We start from the raw sequence: 23,203 nt of genomic DNA on the forward strand, positions 1-23,203 counted from the left end.
GACCCCTGTCAGTCCCTTGTGGCCCTGTGCATGTGTTTTTTGTATTTATTTTATTTCTAACCTCTTGTACTCCATATACAGTCCACAACATGCGTATTGAATTTCTTTGCTCTAATTTGTTGTTCCTCAAGGTGACGACACTGACCCACATATTGTTTCACAATTGAAAAAAACAAAAATACTGGAGAAGGCAGCAACAATAGGTGCCTGCATTTATGAGCGGTGAGCGCTTCTGTGGGGATGAAGAAATATGCACAAGTCTAGTTTAAAAGAGTACAATTTTTTTTTTTTTTTTTTTATCGGCCATAACTTAAGGAGAGAAATGGCACAGACACTAGACAAAGATGAAGTTTTGTATGTGTCGGCACGCTATAAAATGGAGTATACATTAAAAGGCTACATGTTTGGATGTACGCATTCACTAAGTGTTTGCCTAAAAACCATATACTTGCTCTTGTAATCATTCATGCGTAAGCTGGACAACTTGGCAACTGCGTGTCAACCCATTTAAGGCTACATACCACCCTTATGATGGCTGTGGGTTGTAGAGATATGATCTCAGATCAGGTTCAAGAGCGCAGCACATTTCATGTCTGCTTGATAAGGCTGAGGTCTGGCTCTTGCGCACACGGCTGTGTTTATTTGAGATCCGTCTGGCTCTGTACATGCTATGAGCTCACACTTTTCAGGCTGAGGTTACCCAGGACTGTTGCCTCTTCTCTTTGCACTCTTGCTGACACTTTCTCTGCTTTCCCATCATGCAATCCTGTTGCATTTCTCACTTCCATACCATCGAGTCATCTCTCATGTCTTTGTGAAGAGTGGAGGCCTCTGACTCAATGGCACACCGGGGCCAGCGCTGGTAAAACTATTTAAAGCTAACTACATCCCTCTATGCACACAATGGCAATATAATCGGTATTGACGATAACCGTGATATTCAAAAAAATACATATTGATGTCATGTTAAAATTATACAATAATATTGTAAATATTGGTTGACACTCCAACATAGTAGGTGGCGCTATTGCACCTTTAATGCTGGTTGCCACCCGTCATAAAACAAAAAAGACACGGTGTGTAGCTGCTGCTGTCACACAAAATCATGTCGGAGGAGAAAGGCGAAAGCATGACGCTACTTGTACGTGAGAAAAGTTCAATCGCCAGTGTGGGAGTGTTAGATTCCCCAGTTCCCAGCACCAGGAAGTGCTGATCAACAGGAAGTTCTGCTTTTTGTAAAGTAATGGTTACAAACTCTCGCTCCACTTCCTTGCACTCATAATTTGAGTGATTTACTTTTTCTTTTTGTTGTGAAAACACAAAATAAACAAGAAAAATTAATTTGACTGATAAGTTTTTTTCCAAACTTAATATTTTGATTAATATCATAATTGTGAAATGTTTTAGCCAAGGTATTCAAAATATGAAATTGTAAAATCCAACTTTGAAAGAAAGTTCAGGTGTTTTATTAACTTCTGACCAAAACACAGATTCCATGCACATTTGGAAGGCTCTGCTCTACCCAAAATGAGTAGCCTTTTCAGGGTTTGTTTGCTACATTGCTAAGGTCTACAAATCATAGGTTCGCCAAAACAAACAAAACCTCTCCTGAGACGCTTCTTTCATCCGCATTTGTCAGGATGGGACCACTCAACGGAAGATGTTTGTTTTGAGCTGAAGCTGAAGTTGCTTAATCCAGATGTGCTTTCCCAGAGTTGAGAAGTTCATTTAAAATTCTGCCATCTAATGTAGGGGTCAGCGCTGCAACAGTCTGACCTTGGCCAGTCCACTTGTTTATCTTTTTCATTTAAAAATGAGACAAACTTCAACTAAAACAAACTCAAAAATTGTTTACAAACTAGTGATGTAACAATTGAAATTCTTGGAACCAAAAATCTTGGACCAGCTTCAATGTGGCTCATGCAAACCAAATTTTGAATCTGTTAATAAAGTAATATCACATGAGCCAGTGTTTTAGGACAGTTCATAGAACATGCAATTAAATGGAAGAAGTATTTAAATAAGAAAAAGATGAGGAGTGTCAAAAAGAACCTCTTGTATGTGGAACCTCTTTCTTACCCCGCAGATTCAGCATCTGCCAACCTATTTTAAAAGACCTATTTTAAAATAGTGGTTTCTGAGGAATTGGACTAAAAAGAAGATGGCACAACTGTGTGTGATTGCATTTACACAACATTTCAATAAATATGTTAATATTGAGTAACTCACATTTTAAAAACAATAGACTCTTTTCACAGACTGTGATGTGTTTCCACGGTTATTAACATCTTCAGTCAAAGTTTATATATATATATATATATATGTGACCAGATCTCGTGTCATGAGATCTCACGAGATTAAAGAATATGTAAAGAATTTGGAAAGAATATGCCACCGCTACGTTTACATTATGCCTCCACTGTCGTTTTGCTTTTTATAGAAATAAAAAATAAAAAAAACATTTAATTCAGTTGGATAACGGTCGCTGCCGCTCCCTATTCACAGAGTTCAAACGCGATGTCAATACCCCGCATTTGAAAGCGGCTCCCTGATGCATGCAAATATCTTCCAATATGAAATCTATCTTAGGCTGGGCTGTGTAGTTGTAAGCATCTCTCAGCTCTGTATCATGCTTAAAGAAAAATTTGGTCTGTATTTGCACTTTGAATATTGAGAAAGTGCTTTGATTATGGTTGCACTTATTGATTGCACTTAAGACTAAAAGAAACCTGTTATTTATTTTTATGGTAAAACTTTACAATAAGGTTTCATTAGTTAACGTTAGTTAACTTTACATGAACTAAGGAAGAACAATGCTTCTACACCATTTTACTTAATGTTAATTTCAAAATCTACAAATACATTGTTAAATCAAAAGTTGTATTTGTTAACATTACTTAATGCATTCTTCTCATGAACTAACCATGAATGACTATTTTTATGTTTAACTAACATTAACAAAGATTAATAAATACTGTAGCACATATATTGCTCATTGTTAGTTGATGTGGGTTAATACATTAACGTTAATAAATGAGACCTTACTGTACAGTTTTACCATTTTTATTTATACTCTTTATTTCTATGATCAATTTGTGGAAAGGAGTTCAGTTAGGAGGTCAAAAGTTGTAGAAGCTCATAACTCATGTACAGTAAGGTCTGAAAAGACTCGTATGAAATACAGGAGAGAAGCCAGTTTTTTTACAGCCAAAAATTTTTACAGTGCTTGAATATTGTTGTCTTTTACTGCATATGATAATTCACGCTCAGAAAGTAGAACTGAAATGACATTAATTACCAGATTAGTTCATTTCAAATACACCTGCAGATTATTTTTCTAATCATGTATTTCATCTTTGAGGATTTCTTAAAAATAGTGTGTAAAAGTCTCGTCTCGTTCTCGTGAACTCAATCTCGTGTCTCACCTCGTGAGCTACCTGTCTCGTCACACCCCTAATAAATATAATATATATATATATATATATATATATATATATATATATATATATATATATATATATATATATATATATATATATATATATATATATATATATATATATATATGATTGGGAATGATTGTAAATGTTACATTTTTCTCTCTTCTGTTTGATCAGTCTCTTAACATTGTTTTTCCTCATTTGTAGTTGTGGAAATGCTGTAATGCATATTTTTTCTTTAGCTGTTGGAGCAAATTGGAATGCAACAATCAATCTGGCTGCAGTTTCCCTATTTCAAATTCAACATCTAAGAACACTGGAAATGTGAAAAGGGTCCATATTGCCAAAAAAGTTTCAAATTAAGCCACTTAGCCACAGCAGAATCACTGCAACACAGAGCAGTGGCATTTTGCTTTTAAATGATTCAGTGGCTTTGAACAGATTGGTTGAGTGAATTATTCAGTGACTTATTTATAAAGATAGTTACTTATTTACAGAGCAGTTTTACTGCAAACTGAGAGCAGTATTATCTGTGAACTCTCACAAGCAGCTCGTAAGAACACAGAAATCACAGTTTTCATGAGCTACTTGTGTGTGTATGAGCAGTGCTGCGCTTTACACTGAAACACATTGCGAATGTCTTTATTTTATTTATTTATCACAGACTATGCAATTTAGTCATCTGAAAGGTAAACTCCTACAAATGCTTATGTAACAAGGTTCGCCACAAAAATAACTGTATCCATGCCTTTTCATTGCTAATTTTTCACTGACAGTAGTTTTTAATGCCAAAAAAGGATTTGCGCTGGCGCAAGCTGTTAGCAAATCTGGACCTTATTTTTTCCCCATTCACAATGTTTTTTTTTTCTTTGAGACTTGAGACCTGCTCTTTTTTAGGCAGAAAGCAATACATCAGTGAAACTTTAAAATGGTTTCACTGTCTAAAGGTAGTGTCTGTCACAGGCCTCACAACAAGGATTGGGGGGTTGATTTTTTTTTCTTAAGCCTGCATTGATGCTCAGGGTCCCCACCTTTGACCCCTCTAACAGCCTTACTTGCCCTTTTCCCTCAGGTTATTTCCTGGAGTTTGTGGAGCCGCCGAACAATATAACTATAGTGCAGGGCCAGACAGCCACTTTACACTGCAAAGTAGCGGGCCACCCGTGGCCCATCATCCGCTGGCTGAAGAACGATGCCCCAGTGGTGCAGGAACAGGGCCGAGTCTCCATCCGCAAGACCGAGGCTGGATCCAAGCTTCGCATTCAAGACCTGGACACCACCGACACCGGATACTACCAGTGTGTGGCTTCAAATTCCATCAAGGTTATTTCGGCAACTGGAGTGCTCTATGTGCGACTGGGTAATGGAGGTAATTGATTTTTTTTTTTTTTTTTTTTTTTCCCCAATCCAATTCTTATTCTTAATTGACGACCTTTAATCTGTGATCCAATCTAATTACAAATATTCTGAAATGAGTACCTTGGTGAGCAAAAGAGACTTTAAAAACATTTTAAAAAATCATACCGAATACAAACTTTTGAAAGCTAGTGTATATTTGTTCTTTGAGACTTAGTGATGTCATTCACAATGCTTCATGGGAGTGGGCGAAGGCTGCTGAGCTCTTTTGCCTTCTTTGTCTATGGTAACAATGGCTTTTCTGATTGGTGGAGCTCTCTTCAGGATTATGGGTAGTGTAGTTTTTCACCAGGAATCTGGCTATTAACTAATGAAAAATTAAATTGAAATCACACTGGCTTCCATAGGAGCATATTTCATTCTTTAAATTTTGTAGGTCTCTCTTGGAAGGTTTATACGCTATCATTAAAGGGTCATGAAACCCCCCTGTTTTAGCCTGGTCATTCACACCTCTGAGCTGGAAAATCTCTGTAAAAATGGGCGTGTAAAGCTCTGGAAAAGTGGGAGTGTAGAATGGGGGAAGAGGGGAGAGAACAACCAATGAAACAGAGACATACAACACAGAATAATGAATATGAGCACGGAGAAAAATGACAACTAACTCCCAAGCACAAGGGAGAAATGCGAAAGAATATTTAAAAGGGCTAATAATACTTTCATTACGTTTACGAGCACTACAGTCTCATGATAAACGACTCATAGTTTAACAGAGAAAGAATAAAGACATAGTTTAATTTTGTCCATTCTCTAAGTCTTTTGTTCATCAGTAATCGTGTCATCACGTTAACATACACCACTGTATCAGTGTCCAGTTTGCACATATAATTCATTTGAAGAAGACTTGATGAAATATGTGTGCATACACCGTGCTGGTTCATGTTTGGTGCAGGAGAATATGTGAAATATGTTTATAAAAACTTTAAACACGGATACTTTATTCTGTATATGATATAGGCCTATGATCCATGTGGCTAGTGTTGTTAAACAAAAAGCGGAGCTTTGCGCTGAAACCGATCATATGCGCACTCTGCGTTTCTATCATAACAATCGTATTTTTCACGTGTTCGTATTCAAACTCCAGTTCTGACCGCATCGCGGGCAAAATACAAACAACACTCATGTGCTGCTGTACTGAGGGAAACATACATACGGCTCACGTTTTTGAACGCAGCTAGAGCAGGCAGAGGTGAATGAGCCGCACTTTTGTGACATTTGAATTCTCCGCTGTAATGCGATCTCACGCGAACATATTTTCCATTTGTGCTGGTAGATTACAGCAAAACAATCCACATGCACACAAACTTTTGTATTTTTGTGTTGTAGCACTGAGGAAACGAACACCAACGATATGTCTCTGAATGACAAGAGACCGAGGCGAGAGAAGTGATACTTCCTCATGCATAATACCGCAATTATAATCTTATGCATACTACAGCGCAGTGATTGGATTGAATGAGCTTTAAGTCATGAATAAATGTAGAAACTGTTGACGTCACCATGTTCGACCAGCCCGTACTTGGAGCCAACCAGCACTCCGGATCTTCTCCGACTTTGTTTTTCAAACCGGAAGATAGAAATCGCTCTGAAAAATGCAAAAATAACTAATTTCAAATGATAAATAAAATTAATGAGTACCTTTTAGTGTTTTCAATGATGTGCAGCCTATACATATCTGTTCACAGCTCAAAAAATGTGTTCTGGGGTTTCATGACCCTTTAAAAATCAGTTTCTCTACAGAGTAAATTAATGGGATTTTTTTCTATGAGAACCCTGCTGTTGCACTCTATAGGAAGAAGGCACAAATTTCCATTCATTGCAGAGATTTGTTGGCCAAGTTTGTACTTTTAATTTGGAAATGATTGTCATGAATGATGGTGTCACATGAACCTAGCTCAATTAAATACACCTGTGTGGCATTCTAATCTAAACTCCTGTCAGACTTTCATAACTTTTTTTTCCTCACAGTCGGGGCTGCAATCAGTGCATTCTCCTCTGTATCGTAGCTCTAGTGTTTTCTTTACTGTTTGCCTATTTTCGCTTATTTGGGGAGTCCATTGATTTACAGAGCAAACTAAAGCAGCACTGTTTTACAGCCATGTGCGCCAAATCTCACCCTGGCATCGCTGTATATTTATAGGAAAGCAGCAGCATAAATCTCAGTGTTCCTGCATTAGGACTCTTCTTAAGAAACAACTTCCCACTGTTTCATTCTGGGGGGGAAAAATTCCCTTTTATGTGCATACGGTAAATTCTCCACAAGGAGCATGTTCAATATTTCACATTATGCTTTTGACAGTTTTAGGAGCTTGCTTGAGCCGTGCCTCCTTCCTCTCTGAAAAGTCATTTTGGCGTAATAACACTGCAGCTTCTCTTGAGCTGAAACGGCAAATTAGGCTTTGTGAAAACAGCTGCTCCCAAAGGGAAGATCATGTTAAGACTCTTGTCTGTAATTCCTCCTATCTGTGTTTTACAGGACAGTCCCCTGGCCCTGGACCAGACGATTCGTAAGTACTGCTTTTGTCCAGTTGTCTCTGTGTGCTTTCACATTTCCCTGCTTTTTGTTTGTTTTTGTAAATAAAAGTTTCATCATTTCCACACGGTAAATTGTTTATTCCCACCCATTGGCCTCATCTTCAAATGCGCACACTCAAATGGCCCTACATTTAAAGGTGCTCTAAGCGATGTCACGCGTTTTTAGGCCAAAACATTTTTTGTCACATACAGCAAACATCTCCTCACTATCCGCTAGCTGCCTGTCCCCTGAACACACTGTAAAAAAACGCGGTCTCTGTAGTCGCCACAAGCTCCGAAAATGGCAATAAAAACAAACTGGTGCAGCCTGGACCACGAATCATAATAAACATGCTCCAGCCAATAACCGACAAGAATGATTTTAAATGCGCGTTCATGACTGTTTCAGGAAGCACGGAGGGGAGGGGGAGGAGGAGGAGGAGGAGGAGGAGGAGGGAGGGTCTAGCTAGCCTCTGTTTTGTTTGACAACACTTCAAACGTCAACAGCAAGTTACTCCACCCATGATCGCTTAGAGCACCTTTAATGAATTTTAAAAATTCTTCTCAAAAAAATCAGTATTGGTAGGACTTTGAGTTGGATCACATTGTTTAAAAAGCTGATTCACCACATTTCTGTTTAAAATTGATATCAGATCTCTTCGCAGTTGTGTGAACTGAAGCTTGAGAAGATTATCTGATAGAAAAACAGTTTTGTGTTTAGTTTAAAGCTCTTTGCTGGCTGTCTTCTTATAATATAAATATGGTAGATCTGCGTCTTGTTTTTACTCTTTCTCTCACTCTCTTTCTATTTATCTTGACATGACAAAAAGCTTCGGCTGATTAGTGGAAAAAAAAGCAGGACCTGCTTTTCCAAAAAAGAACAAAAATACAGAATTGTATCCTGGCATGAACTAGTATCTGACTTAACTTCCCTAAGAGCCGAAGAGAGTGCTGGCAGCCTCCTTCGGTTGGGGAAATTTTGTGGCAGGTCCTAATGTTTCCTTTTCCAGGTTAAATAAATGGTACAATGTCTGTGGGGATGTTTCCAGGGCAGTGCTCATGTTAATAGGATTCAGCCTTCATTCCCACAAACTGACATACTGTGGATTAGGAGTGTGCCCCGAAGCACACCGAAGTACCTTATTCGGAAATGCATGGATAATGGTTTTCAAAATGAATAAAAAATAATGAGTAATTCTGCAGAATAATATTCGGCTGAGGCTGACACAGTCACTCCTTGTGTTTGCTGGATGTCAGGTGAGCCAGGGGAAAGCACGATACATAAACCCCTAAAATCACTACGCAATAATGAGAGTGTGAATTGAATAAGTGTAAACACTATGAATGAAATGAGCACAAATCAAATAACTGCATTGATTTTGCCTCTCAGAAATCAGAGCAAATAAACTAGAATCAACTTTCATCATATACCTTCTACTATACATACACACTCTTATTAACATTTATTATTGCTGTTTTAATTAGAACTTTTTAATTTTTAGGACTTGCCTGAAACACAACCGCATTACCCCTCAAAGCTGTCGGCTTTGGCTATCGGCTTGAACAGTATTTAAAGAATATTATAGTAATAATAATAAAAAAATATTATTTTTATCAGTTATACAAGGCATATTTGTTCAGTAATAATTACGAAGAAAACAGACATATACATAACAGTCTTCTCAAGTAATTGTATGAACTTCCGGGTAAAGCCCCTTCCACTTCCTTTTTTTTTTTTTTTTTTTCGAATACAGATACGAATAATTTTTTAATTGTTACAAATACAGATACTGGCTCTGCTGCACACCCCTATTGTGGATCAATGCTGTAAAGGTGCAGCCACATTTATTGTTGTTCAGAGTATTTTTGCAGGTCATTTCAATAGGAATCCATGCAATCTGGAATTTCGTGTGAAGGTAAAATATTTTTCGCTTTGACCAACAGGTGGCTGGTTTGAAAGTGACTTTTGCATGAGCAGTGCTTTATACATCGCTATGCTATAGACAATGACCTTTAAAAGTCTCACTAATGTTACTACACATGTTAAGCACAATTTTGTGTCATTGGAAGTCTTCTTGCACTGATGTTCCAAACCTGAATGTCTTTGTTTTGTCCGTGGAACACAAAAGGAGATATTTTGGAAAAATGTTCCATGTAGTTTTGATGCATTAGCGTATCCATCTGGTATTAAAGGTGCCCTCGAATGAAAAATTGAATTTATCTTGCCATAGTTAAATAACAAGAGTTCAGTACATGGAAATGACATACAGTGAGTCTCAAACTCCATTGTTTCCTCCTTCTTATATAAATCTCATTTGTTTAAAAGACCTCCGAAGAACAGGCAAATCTCAACATAACACCGACTGTTACGTAACAGTTGGGGTGTACGCCCCCAATATTTGCATATGCCAGCCCACGGTCCCAACATTATCATTATGAAAGGCATTAGACAAGGGCAAAACGTCTGGATGTGCACAGATGAATCAACAGACTAGGTAAGCAAGCAAGAACAACAGTGAAAAATGGCAGATGGAGCAATAATAACTGACATGATCCATGATAACATGATATTTTTAGTGATATTTGTAAATTGTCTTTCTAAATGTTTTGTTAACATGTTGCTAATGTACTGTTAAATGAGGTTAAAGTTACCATCGTTTCTTACTGTATTCACGGAGACAAGAGAGCCGTTGCTATTTTCATTTTTAAACACTTGCAGTCTGTATAATGCATAAACACAACTTCATTCTTTATAAATCTCTCCAACAGTGTGTAATGTTTGTTTTAGCCACGCAGCATAGCCTCAAACTCATTCAGAATCAATGTAAACAATATAACAGTATACAATACTCACATAATCCGACGCATGCATGCCGCATGCATGACGAACACTTTGTAAAGATCCATTTTGAGGGTTATATTAGCTGTGTAAACTTTGTTACGGCACTGTTTAAGGCAAGCGCGAGCTCTGTGGGCGGAGAGCACGGGATTTAAAGGGGCCGCACAGCATAAATCGGCGCGTTTATAATGATGCCCCAAAATAGGCAGTTAAAAAAATTAATTAAAAAAATCTATGGGGTATTTTGAGCTGAAACTTCACAGACACATTCAGGGGACACCTTAGACTTATATTACATCTTTTAAAAACATAATCTAGGGCACCTTTAACATGTATTTCAAAAAAGTCACTTATGTCTAAATTTTTACTATAGACACTCCCCTCGTATTTCATCACACTTTTGTGAACGCGCCAAATGTGGTGTACGATTATATTAAATGAACAACCCATGTTACACAGCTTACTCTAACGTAATCAGTGTGTTTTGATTAGTAACATAATCAGTGTGTTTCGGTTTTGGTGCGCTTTCTCATATTTTGGGTGGACGAGTGTTTGGACGTAGTCATATGTGCCAGGTCGTTTCAGTGATCTGATCACAAAACGTTTAAGACCCCATTTTCATCTGTATTTAGCACTGACCACTTGTGTTATGATCACAAAAAACACATGGGTCCTAAGATGAGATGAGAGCTTTAGTAAGATGTGTGGGCCCTTGGCAGTTAGAAGTAGTTTAGTGGTGAAATTTGCAGTGTTTGTCTTCTTTCAGTTCCCAGTACTGCATATGTAGCTCTCTCTTCCGAGTAGACAACACATCCTCTGTTCCTGTCCAGCGGTTAGATCCACACTCCAGTGAAGTGAGTTTCAGCAGACGCCTTGGCATTAGCCTAATCCTCAATATTACGTTTTCTTGCTGCACTGACTGATTCAAAACAAATGTTTTTTATCAGGAATACAATGTTTGTCCAACTGTTAAGCTAAAAATGATTCCTGCTTGTACTGCCAGAAAAAAAAACTTCTGTTTCATTGAAATTACCTTGTCTCAAGGTCCTAATAAACTCACAGCTAAGTTCTTTACCGTTTTTCACTTACAGGGGTAAAAAGTTGTTTAAAATACCTGAGCAGTGGCATAGTGTTAAGGAACATCCCAATGCAGTCCACATTTAGATGAATGTGTAAATATGTGCTGCGCGCTTTCCTCTCAATAACAAAATAAAAGCTTGATAAGTAAGTACTTAGTAAAGCATGCTCAGGGTTTGTTTTTCAGATAATGCTGTGATTTGTGACTTTTTGGTTTTCAAGTGTTTTAATTATGACTAAATTGGTCAGATGAGGATTAATCTAATCTAAACATCCTTGAGATAAGGCCTCTTCCTCATAATATGTAATCTCTCAAGGAAAAGAAGACTGACAAATAATTTACTTGCACTGCAGCTTGCTTTTAAAGGTTGTGTTAAGAAAAAAAAAAATCATTTTATATATATATATATATATATATATATATATATATATATATATATATATATATATATATATATCTAGTGACATTTATTTTAAACAAAGGTAAAAAATTAAAAAAAAAAAAAAAAACATTATATATATATATATATATATATATATATATATAATCTAGTGACATTTATTTTAAACAAAGATAAAAAAATTTAAGCAAAAGAAAATGTTTCAAGGGAACTGACTTCATAATATATTCACCAAGTCGCCTTGGGGAAATTATTCTTTTGTAAAGGCTCAGCATCAGTTGCTTGCTCTGATAATTTATCAATGCAATAATAATATTCAGTCATTTTATACAACGTTTTTAAGCTGAACTAATATGTGTTCATATTTTGAGTTGGTCACACCTTGACGGACTAAAAAAAAGAAATGAACACGCCTAGAAAGAAAAAGCCACACCTACCTATTACCCATTTACATGGACCAATGGTAGTTCGAAGGTGTTTATCTGCCAGAGCAAACTTTCCCAGAAATTTTGTTCGAAATGATGTCACACCAGTTCATTCTTCGATTTTGCTTAAAGTATATCGAGGCCTTTAGAGTTCTTTGCACAAATGAAGGTCCAAGGCTGCATTTGTTTTGTGGGACAGCGAGGATAATTGGTGATTAGAGTCATTAAAGAAGAATATTATCCAAGTAGAAGAGCATTAAGACCACATGTAGACACATTTGATCAAGGCAGAGTATTGTTTTTGTCTACATAAGTGGTTACAGATGAGCATGAGAGGCACAAATCTCCAGTTGTGTCGTTTACAGCTTGACAGGCTCATTGTTTTTCACATTGATAAATGTTGAGTATATGAGATGTGGGTCAGAATGTTCAAAAATGTTGTCCATTATTTTCTTAAAGTCAAACTTCTATGCAAAACTAATATCCAGTTTACAAAGATTACAGATTACAAGGAACAGCCATTAGGGAAATGATGTTTTGCATTTATTCTTTTTTTTTTTTTTTTCTTTGCAATATTTTCAACAACAAAAATGTAGGAAGTAAATCTGAATCTTGTTAGGCTCGAGTCCCTGAACATTAGCTTGAGAGAAAATTCCTTGCTCAGTCCAAATTGCGGTGAAATTGTAACCATATGTGATATTGAGCTTGGACGTAGCAGAAGTGTGCGGCATTGATGGGTACGCTGGCAATGTGCCACAGTTGGAGCAAAATGAAAAGTGAATAGTGCAAAATTCCTTCAGAGAGCAGTTATTTTAGCAAAACTTCACACTACATCCATTCAGGTTTCACCATAGGAATTTTCAGGCAGCAGTGTGTGATTTACTGTATAACAGTTTTAAACAAAAATAAGAGAACTTTGAATGATTAGGGATCCTCTAAAATGTCAAAAAGGCTGATAAGTTTGTTTGTTTGTTTCTGATCATGTTGCATATGGGCCAGGTTAGGACATTTTCAGAAAACTGTTTGGCATATCACTAAACTCCAGTAAATTAGTGAGATATTGGAGAAAATGTATTTTCCTGTTGTTCTGGATTGGTAACAGATCAGTTCTATTTGCAGTGCAGGAGTCTCACTCGCAAGCAAAATGATGTACTCTATAGCGCACTAATCAAAAACCTAGTAGCGCGTACCTTCAAAGGCAACATGAAGGCATTGTAGACGCCCTCTCAATGTGAAAGGTGTTCCAGAAGGATTGTGCTGCCTTCTACAATACATTCTTTTGGCCAAATTCTAAGGTAACATTGTATGTATCCTTCGCACATTTCATCGAGCTCTGTGAAAAAAATGGTGAATGGAGCAGGCGAAAATTGTTACAAAATTACATTTTGAATTAATGTAATTCTTTTAAACTTCCTATTCATCAAAGAATCCTGAAAAATGCATCATGGTTTTCACAAAAACATATAAAGCAGCACAACACTGAAATAATCAGAAATTTTTCTTGAGCATCAAATCAGAATTGATGATTTGAATTTGAATGATTTCTGAAGGATCATGTGACACTGAAGACTGGAGTAATGATGCTGAAAATTCAGCTTTGATCACAGAAATAAATTACATTTTACAATTTATTCTCATAGAAAACAGTTATTTTGAATTTTAATATTATATGATATTACTGTTTTTACTGTATTTTTGCCTAGATAAATGCAGCCTCGGTGAGTAGAAGAGACTACTTTCAGAAACATTATAAAATCTTACAGACCCCAAACATTTCAATGATCGTGTATCCAGGTATTTAGTGCACTCTTTATTTTTGGAATTTTCAGTGTGAACACTGATCAGACTATTTATACTACAAAACAGCATAGTACACAAGCACACTATTTGGGGTTCACCTTTAGTTTTACTACCCCTGTTTTAACAACACACTAAAGTTTCTGCTTGTGTTGCATATGTTTCAAGTCCATCAGGTACAAGGTTCCATTTCAGCTAGGATGCTGCCTTAGAAGGTAGACAGGAGACAAGTTTTTGGACCCGAGCCTTACACCGTATCGTATTTTAGCTCTGGAAATCATTGCTGTTGTGTGTTGTCAGTTCATTGTGAGACTAAAACAAATGTCTGTTGTGGAGACCAAAAAAAAAAAAAAAAAAAAAAAAACCTTTAGGCATCAAGTTTAGAAGCCTTCAGAATCCAGTTCCAAGCAGTTCCTGAGTCATCACATAAAGCCATTTCTGTTTTGCCAGAATAGGCCACTTTTATCCAGTCGGTAACTGCATAAACAGCAGAGATGGATATCCTGAGCAGCAAATCTTAGTGATTTTGGTCACTTCAAATTCAGATTATGATGAGAGAAACAGCAAAGCCCAAAGTAGCGTAATAAACAACCATTGAAACTTCTTCAGAAGTGCTCCAATCATAACACTCAAACCGCAGTCCACAGTGACTTTTGTATCGCTTTGGCTCAACGTGAGCACCTAGATTTCAGGATCCATGAACAAGAGGTCATGAGATGCATAGGCTCACTAGAGAGTCCCTTAATGCTCATTACTGTGGTCTTTTTGCTGAGGTCAGCAGGATATTCGTTTAACATCAGTATAAGAAGGGTTGCAGATTGGTCAGACTGGATGGAAATATCATTTCTCTACGTACTCGCATCCCTGAAAAATGATTAACGAGTTAAAATTATGACATGCACCAAATATACAGGGACAATGAAACACCTGGTTTTAGACCACAATAATTTATTAGTATGGTGCAGAGCCTATTTTTGCGGCCAATACAGCATCAATTCATCTTGGGAGTGACAGATATAATTCCTTCACAGTGGCCAGAGAGATTTTAAGCCATTCCTCTTCCAGAACAGTGGCCAGGTCACTGTGTGATGCTGGTGGAGGAAAACATTTAAAGACTTGCTCCTCCAAAATACCCCAAAGTGGCTCAAAAATATTTAAATCTGGTGACACTGCAGGCCATGGGAGATGTTCAACTTCACTTTCATGTTCATCAAACCATTCCGTCACAAGTCTTGTTGTGTGTACTGATGCATTATCATGCTGATACACGGCACCCCCTTCAGGGTACAATGTTTGAACCATTAGGTGGACATGGTCCTCCAGAATCTTCTCCTTGGCAGTGACACGCCCATCAATCACAGCCATGATATTGTAGCCCAAACCATCACTGATCTCCTTCATACTGGGCAGCAACAGGGTTCTAAGCCTCTATGGGGCTTCTCCACATCGTAAAGACAGTGAAGGTGGACTCATCAGAGAACAATACATGTTTGACATTGTCCACAGCCCAATATTGTCACTGCTGGCACCAATTAAACTGACATTTGGCATTGGCATGACTGGCCAAAAGTTTGGCTACAGCAGCCCGACCATGAATATTGACCCTGTGGAGCTCCTGACAGGCAGCTTTCGTGAACACAGGAGAGTCGAGGTGCGCATTTAATTCTGCAGTGAGTTGGGCAGTTGTGGTTTTATGTTTTTTGGATACAATCTGGGTAAGTACCTGGCCATCCCTTTCAGATAGTTTCCTCTTGCGTCGACAGTTACTCCTGTTGGTTGTGGTTCATCCTACGTGGTGGTATGTCGACATTACCCTGGATACCATAGCTCTCAAAACACCACAAAGACTTGCTGTCCTAGTCACAGATGAGCCAGTGAGACATGCACCAAGAATTTGTCCTCTTTTGAACTCTGATATGTCTCCCATTATGTTGTGTGGATTGCAATATTTTATGTACAACTGTGCTATTGCTCTGCTATTTCAACCACACTCTGCTCTTACTGAGGGAATGTAAAATCAGTGAAGATTGGCCACCAGGCCACGCATATATAGCCGTGAAACCTCCAAAACTATATTGGCCAGCATTTAGTTTCATTGTCCAGACCTTGTAACTAGTGTTAAACTGCCATAATCACATGGTATTGTGATAAGTAATGTGGTGTCTGAAGTTAGAAACTCAAACTTGTCCTCTGTGGGCCTTATTCTGCAAAGTAACGCTTTAGTCGAGTTTTAGTCTTACTAAATATCAGCTGTATGCCATTCAGGCAAGTTATCATCTTGGTCATCAACACTGTCTATCATTTTCTTCTAGAAGGCACGAGAAGGGCTTCTGCCAGCCGTACCGAGGCATTGCATGTGCTCGCTTCATAGGAAACAGGAGTATCTACGTGGAGTCTCTGCAGATGCAGGGCGAAAGTGAAAACCGCATCACTGGTGAGCATTGCTTTCTTGAAACCAGCGCTGTGAACACTGAGCACTGTTATTACCACATGTATCATGATAATGCTGCACGATATTGGAAAAAAAATGATATTGCGATGTTTTTCTGCGATATATTTTGTAATACAGGAAGTTTCACTGGATGACTTGAATAGCTCTATTTGGAAAGAATGAATCATTCTAGAATGATTCTTCTGAACTGGTTCATCTGTGTAAATTCAGTTATTTTGTCTTGTGGATTATATGTAAACAACTGTTATGTAAAACAGCTTACTAAGGACAGTACTAAAAAATAACATGCAATGTTTGTGATCCCTCTAATTTTTTTTAAATATTATTAGCATCTTGCATATTCTACAAGGGGTATGTAAACTTATGAGCAGATTTATAAATGTGCTGCTGGTTTCAGAGTGAAGTGTGTTCATTTACACATGTAGCTCACAGCTCTCAGAATGATTTGATTCACTGTAAATGAACAAGGCCATTCTGAGAATCTAAAACGATGCATCATGAACTACATCTGTTTAAATGACATGCTTCACTCTGAAACTGCAAGCACATATATTTACTTTATTAAATCGCAGCTTGCATGATTTGACAATCGCACTTAGCCACATCACAATATTGATTTTATTCTGATATATCATGCAGCCCTACCATACTTTCTGCTTTTATGATTATTTATCATTCCTGTGATTATTTATCATTCCTCCAGCGGCCTTCACGATGATTGGCACCTCTACCCAGCTATCAGACCAGTGCTCTGAATTTGCCATCCCATCTTTCTGCTATTACGTCTTCCCATTATGCGAGGAGGGCACCAGAGGTCCACGACGGCGCCAGCTCTGCCGTGATGAGTGCGAAGCTTTGGAGAATGACTTGTGCAATGCGGAGTACACCATCGCACGCTCCAACCCTCTCATCCTCATGCAGCTCGAACTGCCTGTGTGCAAACTGCTTCCACATCCCGGGTCACCTGAAGCTGCCAGCTGCATTCGTATTGGCCTGCCTCCGCAATGTAGGTTGACATGACTGAACTCTAAAACACAAAAATGGGTTTTAATTCAGAGCCAAGGAAAACTCAAGTGAGGGTAAATAATAGCATGAGATCTGAGGTAATTGGCTCCCAAGCACTCTCAAAGAGCAACAGCAATTAAAGCGAGAGGGCCCTCTTGTGGTGCATCTAAAATTTCTTGAGGTTGTATTGGTTTATACATGATTGTCTATAACTCTGACTCACAAATGAATATTTCAATGACTGATTTACATTTACTCAATGTTTTGAGAGAAAATACTAATTTTCAATCCTTGTTAAAGATTCACCCCCAAATCACAGCTGTTACAATGGAAGTGGCGCCAACTACAAAGGCACGGTCAGTGTCACAAAATCAGGCTACCAGTGCCAGCCCTGGAGTACACAATATCCACACAGTCATCATCTAACCCCTGTCGAGTATCCTGAACTCAGAGGAGGGCACAACTTCTGCAGGAACCCTGGAGGGCAAATGGAGAGCCCTTGGTGTTTCACTTTGGACCCTAATGTTAGAGTGGATGTCTGTGACGTTCAGCCCTGCAGTAAGTAGAACATCTCAACCTCATGACTCTCATGGTGAGCAAAAAAACAACTGATTTCAATGTATTTAAGCAATATTTGTTCTGCATTTTTCCCAGAACCTCCAGAGAAAATGAAAAAGGAGATACTGTACATCTTGATCCCAAGTATAGCCACACCTCTTGTTATTGCCTGCTTATTCTTCTTGATCTGCATGTGCCGCAACAAACAAAAGGAGTCTGTTGACACTCCTACTCGCCGACAACTCACTGCATCACCGAGTCAAGAATTGGAGCTGCCCCTACTTAATCAGCACAAGCATCAGGTAATCTTCCATCATTTTAGCTTTTTAAAGTCTTAACCCTCATAATTAATTCAGAACCATGTTTGCATTCAAAGGAACTTAAACTTATATACCCGTAATAACTTAATTTTTTTTTTTTCAACTAAAACCATATTGTATCTGATCAATAACTTGACATTGAGTGAATTCACAAAAATGTCCAACTTTTGAATGTTACCATGGTATGTTATTATCTTACATTACATTTACCCTTTTATTAATTTAAACATCGAGAGATTATTTGAAAATGTTTAGAAAAAATTGTATTTGAATATATCATTGTTAAATATAAGAAATCATTAGAACATATTATATTAACTCAATAGATTAAATCAATGTATTAAATCAGTTAAATCATTATTAAATCACTGGATTTAAATAAATTCCTCTCAGAAACAGTCCAACTTTATAAAAACCTACATATTCATTTTCTAACAAAACATCATTATTACCCTGAAATGTTTTCAAACAAAATATATTAATTTTACTTGCATAAACTTTCCCTTTCAGATGTGAAATATATATTTTTTTTCCATGCTGCAATGATTCATCAATAGGTGTGCAATATTAAATATTATAAAAGTATTTGTGACAAATCTAACTTGTAGATGTAAAAAATAAAATGCAACTTTAAGTGGTTATATCAAAAAATGTAACTTTAAGTGGTTATATCTTTTTTTTTTTTTTTTTTTTTTTTCTTTTTTTTTTATGAGATTGTGTATTTTGATAGTCATGGCTCATTTGCAAAGTTTGGTTCCTGTATTAAAACCCATTCCAAAAATTATGTATCTCTCCTAGGTCAAAACGAACTTCAATGCTTTGAGGATTCATGTGCCAGAATTGTATTTGCCATTCAATTTTGACATTACATCAGATGTGTTACTTGACATTTAGCCTCTTCTGTTGAGCAAAAGCAGACTTGAAATGGCTTATTTTCTTTTCTTTCTAGGCAAAGCTCAGAGAACTCAACCTCTCAGCGGTTCGATTCATGGAAGAGCTTGGAGAAGACCGTTTTGGAAAAGTCTACAAAGGTCACCTCTATGGTACAGCTCCAGGTGAACAGACGCAGGTGGTGGCTATAAAGACGGTCAAGGACAAGGACGAGGGACCTCTACGGGAAGAGTTCCGCCACGAGGCGATGCTCCGGTCCCGCCTACAGCACCCCAATATCGTCTGCCTGTTGGGTGTGATAACTAAAGAACAGCCCATGAGCATGATCTTCAGCTATTCGGGCCACGGTGACCTACACGAGTTCCTGGTCATGCGATCCCCTCACTCCGATGTTGGCAGCTCTGATGACGACAAGACAGTCAAATCCACCCTGGAGCAGGCAGACTTCCTACATATTGTCACACAAATAGCCGCCGGAATGGAGTATCTTTCCAGCCACCACGTGGTACACAAGGATCTGGCTGCTCGTAACATCCTGGTTTGCGATAAGCTCAATGTTAAGATCCTGGACCTTGGGCTGTTCAGAGAGGTCTACTCTGCCGACTACTACAAGCTAATGGGCACCAGTCCCTTCCCAGTCCGCTGGATGTCCCCAGAAGCCATACTGTATGGCAAGTTCTCCACCGATTCAGACATCTGGGCCTACGGCGTGGTGCTATGGGAGATATTCAGCTACGGCCTTCAGCCTTACTGCGGCTATTCGAACCAGGACGTGATTGAGATGGTACGCAATAGACAAGTACTTTCCTGCCCAGACGACTGTCCAGCCTGGATTTACACTCTGATGTTAGAGTGTTGGAATGAGTTCCCCGCACGAAGGCCACGTTTCAAAGATATTCATGCACGGTTGCGCACCTGGGAGAGCTTGTCCAATTACAACAGCTCGGCTCAGACCTCAGGGGCGAGCAACACCACTCAAACCAGCTCCCTCAGCACAAGTCCTGTCAGTAACATCAGCAATGCCCGCTATGTTAGTCCCAAAAAGTCTTCCCCCTTTCCTCAGCCTCAATTTGTGCCCATGAAGGGCCAGATGCGCCCAATGGTGCCACCCCAACTCTACATCCCAGTCAATGGCTACCAGCCAATGCCGGCCTATCCGTACCTGCAGAACTTCTACCCCATGCAGATCCCCATGCAGATGCCTCCACAGCAGCTGCACCCGCAGATGGTCGCCAAGGCTGGATCGCACCACAGCGGCAGCGGCTCCACCAGCACCGGCTATGTGACCACAGCACCCTCCAATGGGTCTGGCACGGAGAAGGCTGCCCTCATGAATGAAGACCTGAAGGCAACAGATGAGGATTTCGCCGATGGGGCCTCTCAAAATGGTCTGCACAATGAAGACCTATCTGTTCCAGAGACAGAGCTCCTGGGGGACAATGACAGCCCGCAGACAGAGGACAATGGCATCAATTCAGAAGCATAGACAATCTTTTTTATTAGATGAGAAGAGTAATTCTCTGCAATGTAATTTTTCTACTTTATCAGTTGTACAGGTTTAAAAAGTGAAGGGAAACCAGTAAATGACACATGGACGTGATGTTATTTATGGGTTTTTAGTTGTATCAGCAGTCACTGATGAATGGAAACATCATGCTGTTGGAGATATTTTTATAAGAGATTTCAGCTTCACCAATGAGCTGCAATTTTCGTAGTCTATGAAGAAGGATCGAGCTTTCAGCCCTTCTGCTTTGGGTTCAGTAGCAGATATGACACAACAATGGATCTTGTTGGTTTGGGTGTTTTAATCAAATTGTTGCAAAGCTATTCAGAAGAATGCATGTTCTTACTGTTGCTGTGCAACATGATACACCATTTCAGGCTTTTTTGTGGGTACCATTCATTAATGTAGTTGGCAGTGTCATCGAGAGCAAGACTTCAATTATTTTACTTCAGTAATTGAACCTTAAAGCTCCACAGGATAAAAAGGATTTGCTTGAGGGCATTGATGTGCATGATCAAACCTCATGGATCACGATATTGGACTATAAAAGAGGTGGATGTGCAAAGACATGGATGCTGACCCAAAGCCATTTGTCCATTTTTAGAAGTTGCTTTTATAAAACATTGAATTCCTGTTGTAAAGATTTGTAATTTATGCCATTGATTCTCTTGAAGATTTGTAACTGGTTTGTAATATTCATTGTCTTGTTTTTAAGCAGGTTTTGTTTAACCAGTAGTATTACTTTAAAGTCATACCAACCCGAAACTTTCTTTCTACACAGATGTTATTAACAAACATTAACCATATATTTTGTTCATCCAGGCACGTGGAGAATCCAATAAAGTAATACATATGATATTACTTGTGGGGTTTTCTCAACTTCTAGAAAGACAAGCTAGACATTGGAAAAGCATTTTGCTTGGATATTGTAATTAAAATAGCACAATCATTTATTTTATATGGCTCATTTAATGTGTACTTTGTAAAAGATTAAAGGTGCAGTATGTAGGATTTCTGTCCGCTAGAGGTCGCTAGAGGCCTATTCAAAACAAAGGCGTAACTTGATGACACCAAGTTTGAGCGCGGAATCTTGGGACATGTGGTCTTCACCTCAACGGACAGTGCAAAATAATAGGGATAGGACTCGGTAAGGAATCATGTTCATGGATGCGATTATTAACATTACTGTAGTATGAAGCAGAGCAGGACCGAGTTGTGGGAGCTGAACGAGGCCGCTGGAGTGACTGAGCAACACACGCCTCACGAGCAGCTGAACTTTTATTATGACACAGTCGCCGGCGCCGCTTCCACTTTTCTGGTCATGAGTATGAGGTAATGCAGCTCTGTTTATCATATTAGATACATTTGAGTGTGTTGAAATTGATGTTATAACGTTACTCTGTGCGTTCGCTCGGCGGCTGCTGTGAGACACTGTTGCACACTTCAGTAAGCTGATCGGTTTTAGAATATCACATTAATAAATGCTGGATGGCTTGTGTTGATAAATGGCATGCAATTAATTTTAAAATGTATTGTATGATGGAGAAAATTTTGTATTACTGTTACTAAAAATAAAGCTGCATCATTATGCTATGTTAGCTACTTGACAAAATAGTGTTTTTCTCTGAGGCATGGTAAAGCATGGTACTCGCAAAAAATCAAGAAAATTAGATTTAAACAATAAGACTAAACGTGTTGAGCTATATAACAACAATTAGTTTTCTGTCTATAAATATATCAAAACAGTTGTTCCCTTGTCTATTAAAACATTTAATACATTTAAGCGTCTTTGGTGTTTCCATGGTTTCTACAAAATAAAACCGAAGCAGACCGAGGGTTAACGTGGGTATGACGCAATTGACAGGCGACTCCTCACACGTCCGTACAAATAGTTCGAAACATTTGGGATATTGTTAAGTACTCAAGTGAACAAAATATATAACACTGGCCTAGTGGTTTTTGGATATTTTACTGCAAAAATCTTACATATTGCACCTTTAAGTTACTAAGTGAGAATTGTGTGCAGGTTCATGTTAACCAATGACTGTAAAGTAGGTGTTCTTATCTCATGCCACTTCCCAATAAGGCGGGACCAAAATAATAACTGATATATTCTCCACTTTTTGGCATACAAACTGCAAATAATTTGCACTTGCATAAGCAATCTGATTTTGCCTGCTGAGATGTCAACAGGTACTTGTTGCTCCACGCATGATGAACTGACTTGCATCAGCAATGTACGAGATGCCTACCAACTTCACGCGGTGCCAAGCCTCCGTGCAAACAGCGGAACGCGACGGAAAAGAGAATTTACGCCTGACGAGCAGAAGGACACCAATTACTGGCTCAAACGGAATCGGAATAACGAAGCTGCGAAGAGGTCTCGCCAGCGCAAGAGGATGGAGGAACATCTTTTGGAGACTCGTGCCGTCGAGCTTCAACGGGAAAATGACAAACTAAAGGCTGCGCTCTCTGCCGTTCATCATCACAGCACTGGTCAAAATAACCCAGTGGATGCTGCTTTTGGGTTCCCGATTGGATTGCCAAATAACGGTTATCCGCGCAGT

The 23,203-nt window shown here is 38.5% G+C and overlaps 1 protein-coding gene across 2 annotated transcripts in view; it reads left to right on the forward strand.

The window, feature by feature from the left end:
- Positions 1 to 21,497, forward strand: part of ror2 (receptor tyrosine kinase-like orphan receptor 2) — an 85,377-nt gene extending 63,880 nt beyond the window's left edge. The window contains exons 3-9 of one of the 2 annotated variants that reach the window (XM_048171155.1): positions 4,513 to 4,809; positions 7,330 to 7,360; positions 16,222 to 16,340; positions 17,062 to 17,364; positions 17,664 to 17,921; positions 18,018 to 18,223; positions 19,191 to 21,497. In XM_048171155.1, the coding sequence (XP_048027112.1) occupies positions 4,513 to 4,809; positions 7,330 to 7,360; positions 16,222 to 16,340; positions 17,062 to 17,364; positions 17,664 to 17,921; positions 18,018 to 18,223; positions 19,191 to 20,618 (2,642 nt within the window). In that variant the 3' untranslated portion in view covers positions 20,619 to 21,497. Of the gene's footprint in view, positions 1 to 4,512; positions 4,810 to 7,329; positions 7,361 to 16,218; positions 16,341 to 17,061; positions 17,365 to 17,663; positions 17,922 to 18,017; positions 18,224 to 19,190 lie in introns of both variants that reach the window. The other variant, XM_048171147.1, reaches the window with a different exon arrangement.
- The last annotated feature ends 1,706 nt before the right edge of the window (positions 21,498 to 23,203 follow it).

Source organism: Megalobrama amblycephala, linkage group LG2 (assembly GCF_018812025.1).
Source record: "Megalobrama amblycephala isolate DHTTF-2021 linkage group LG2, ASM1881202v1, whole genome shotgun sequence".
NCBI classification, from domain to species: domain Eukaryota; kingdom Metazoa; phylum Chordata; class Actinopteri; order Cypriniformes; family Xenocyprididae; genus Megalobrama; species Megalobrama amblycephala.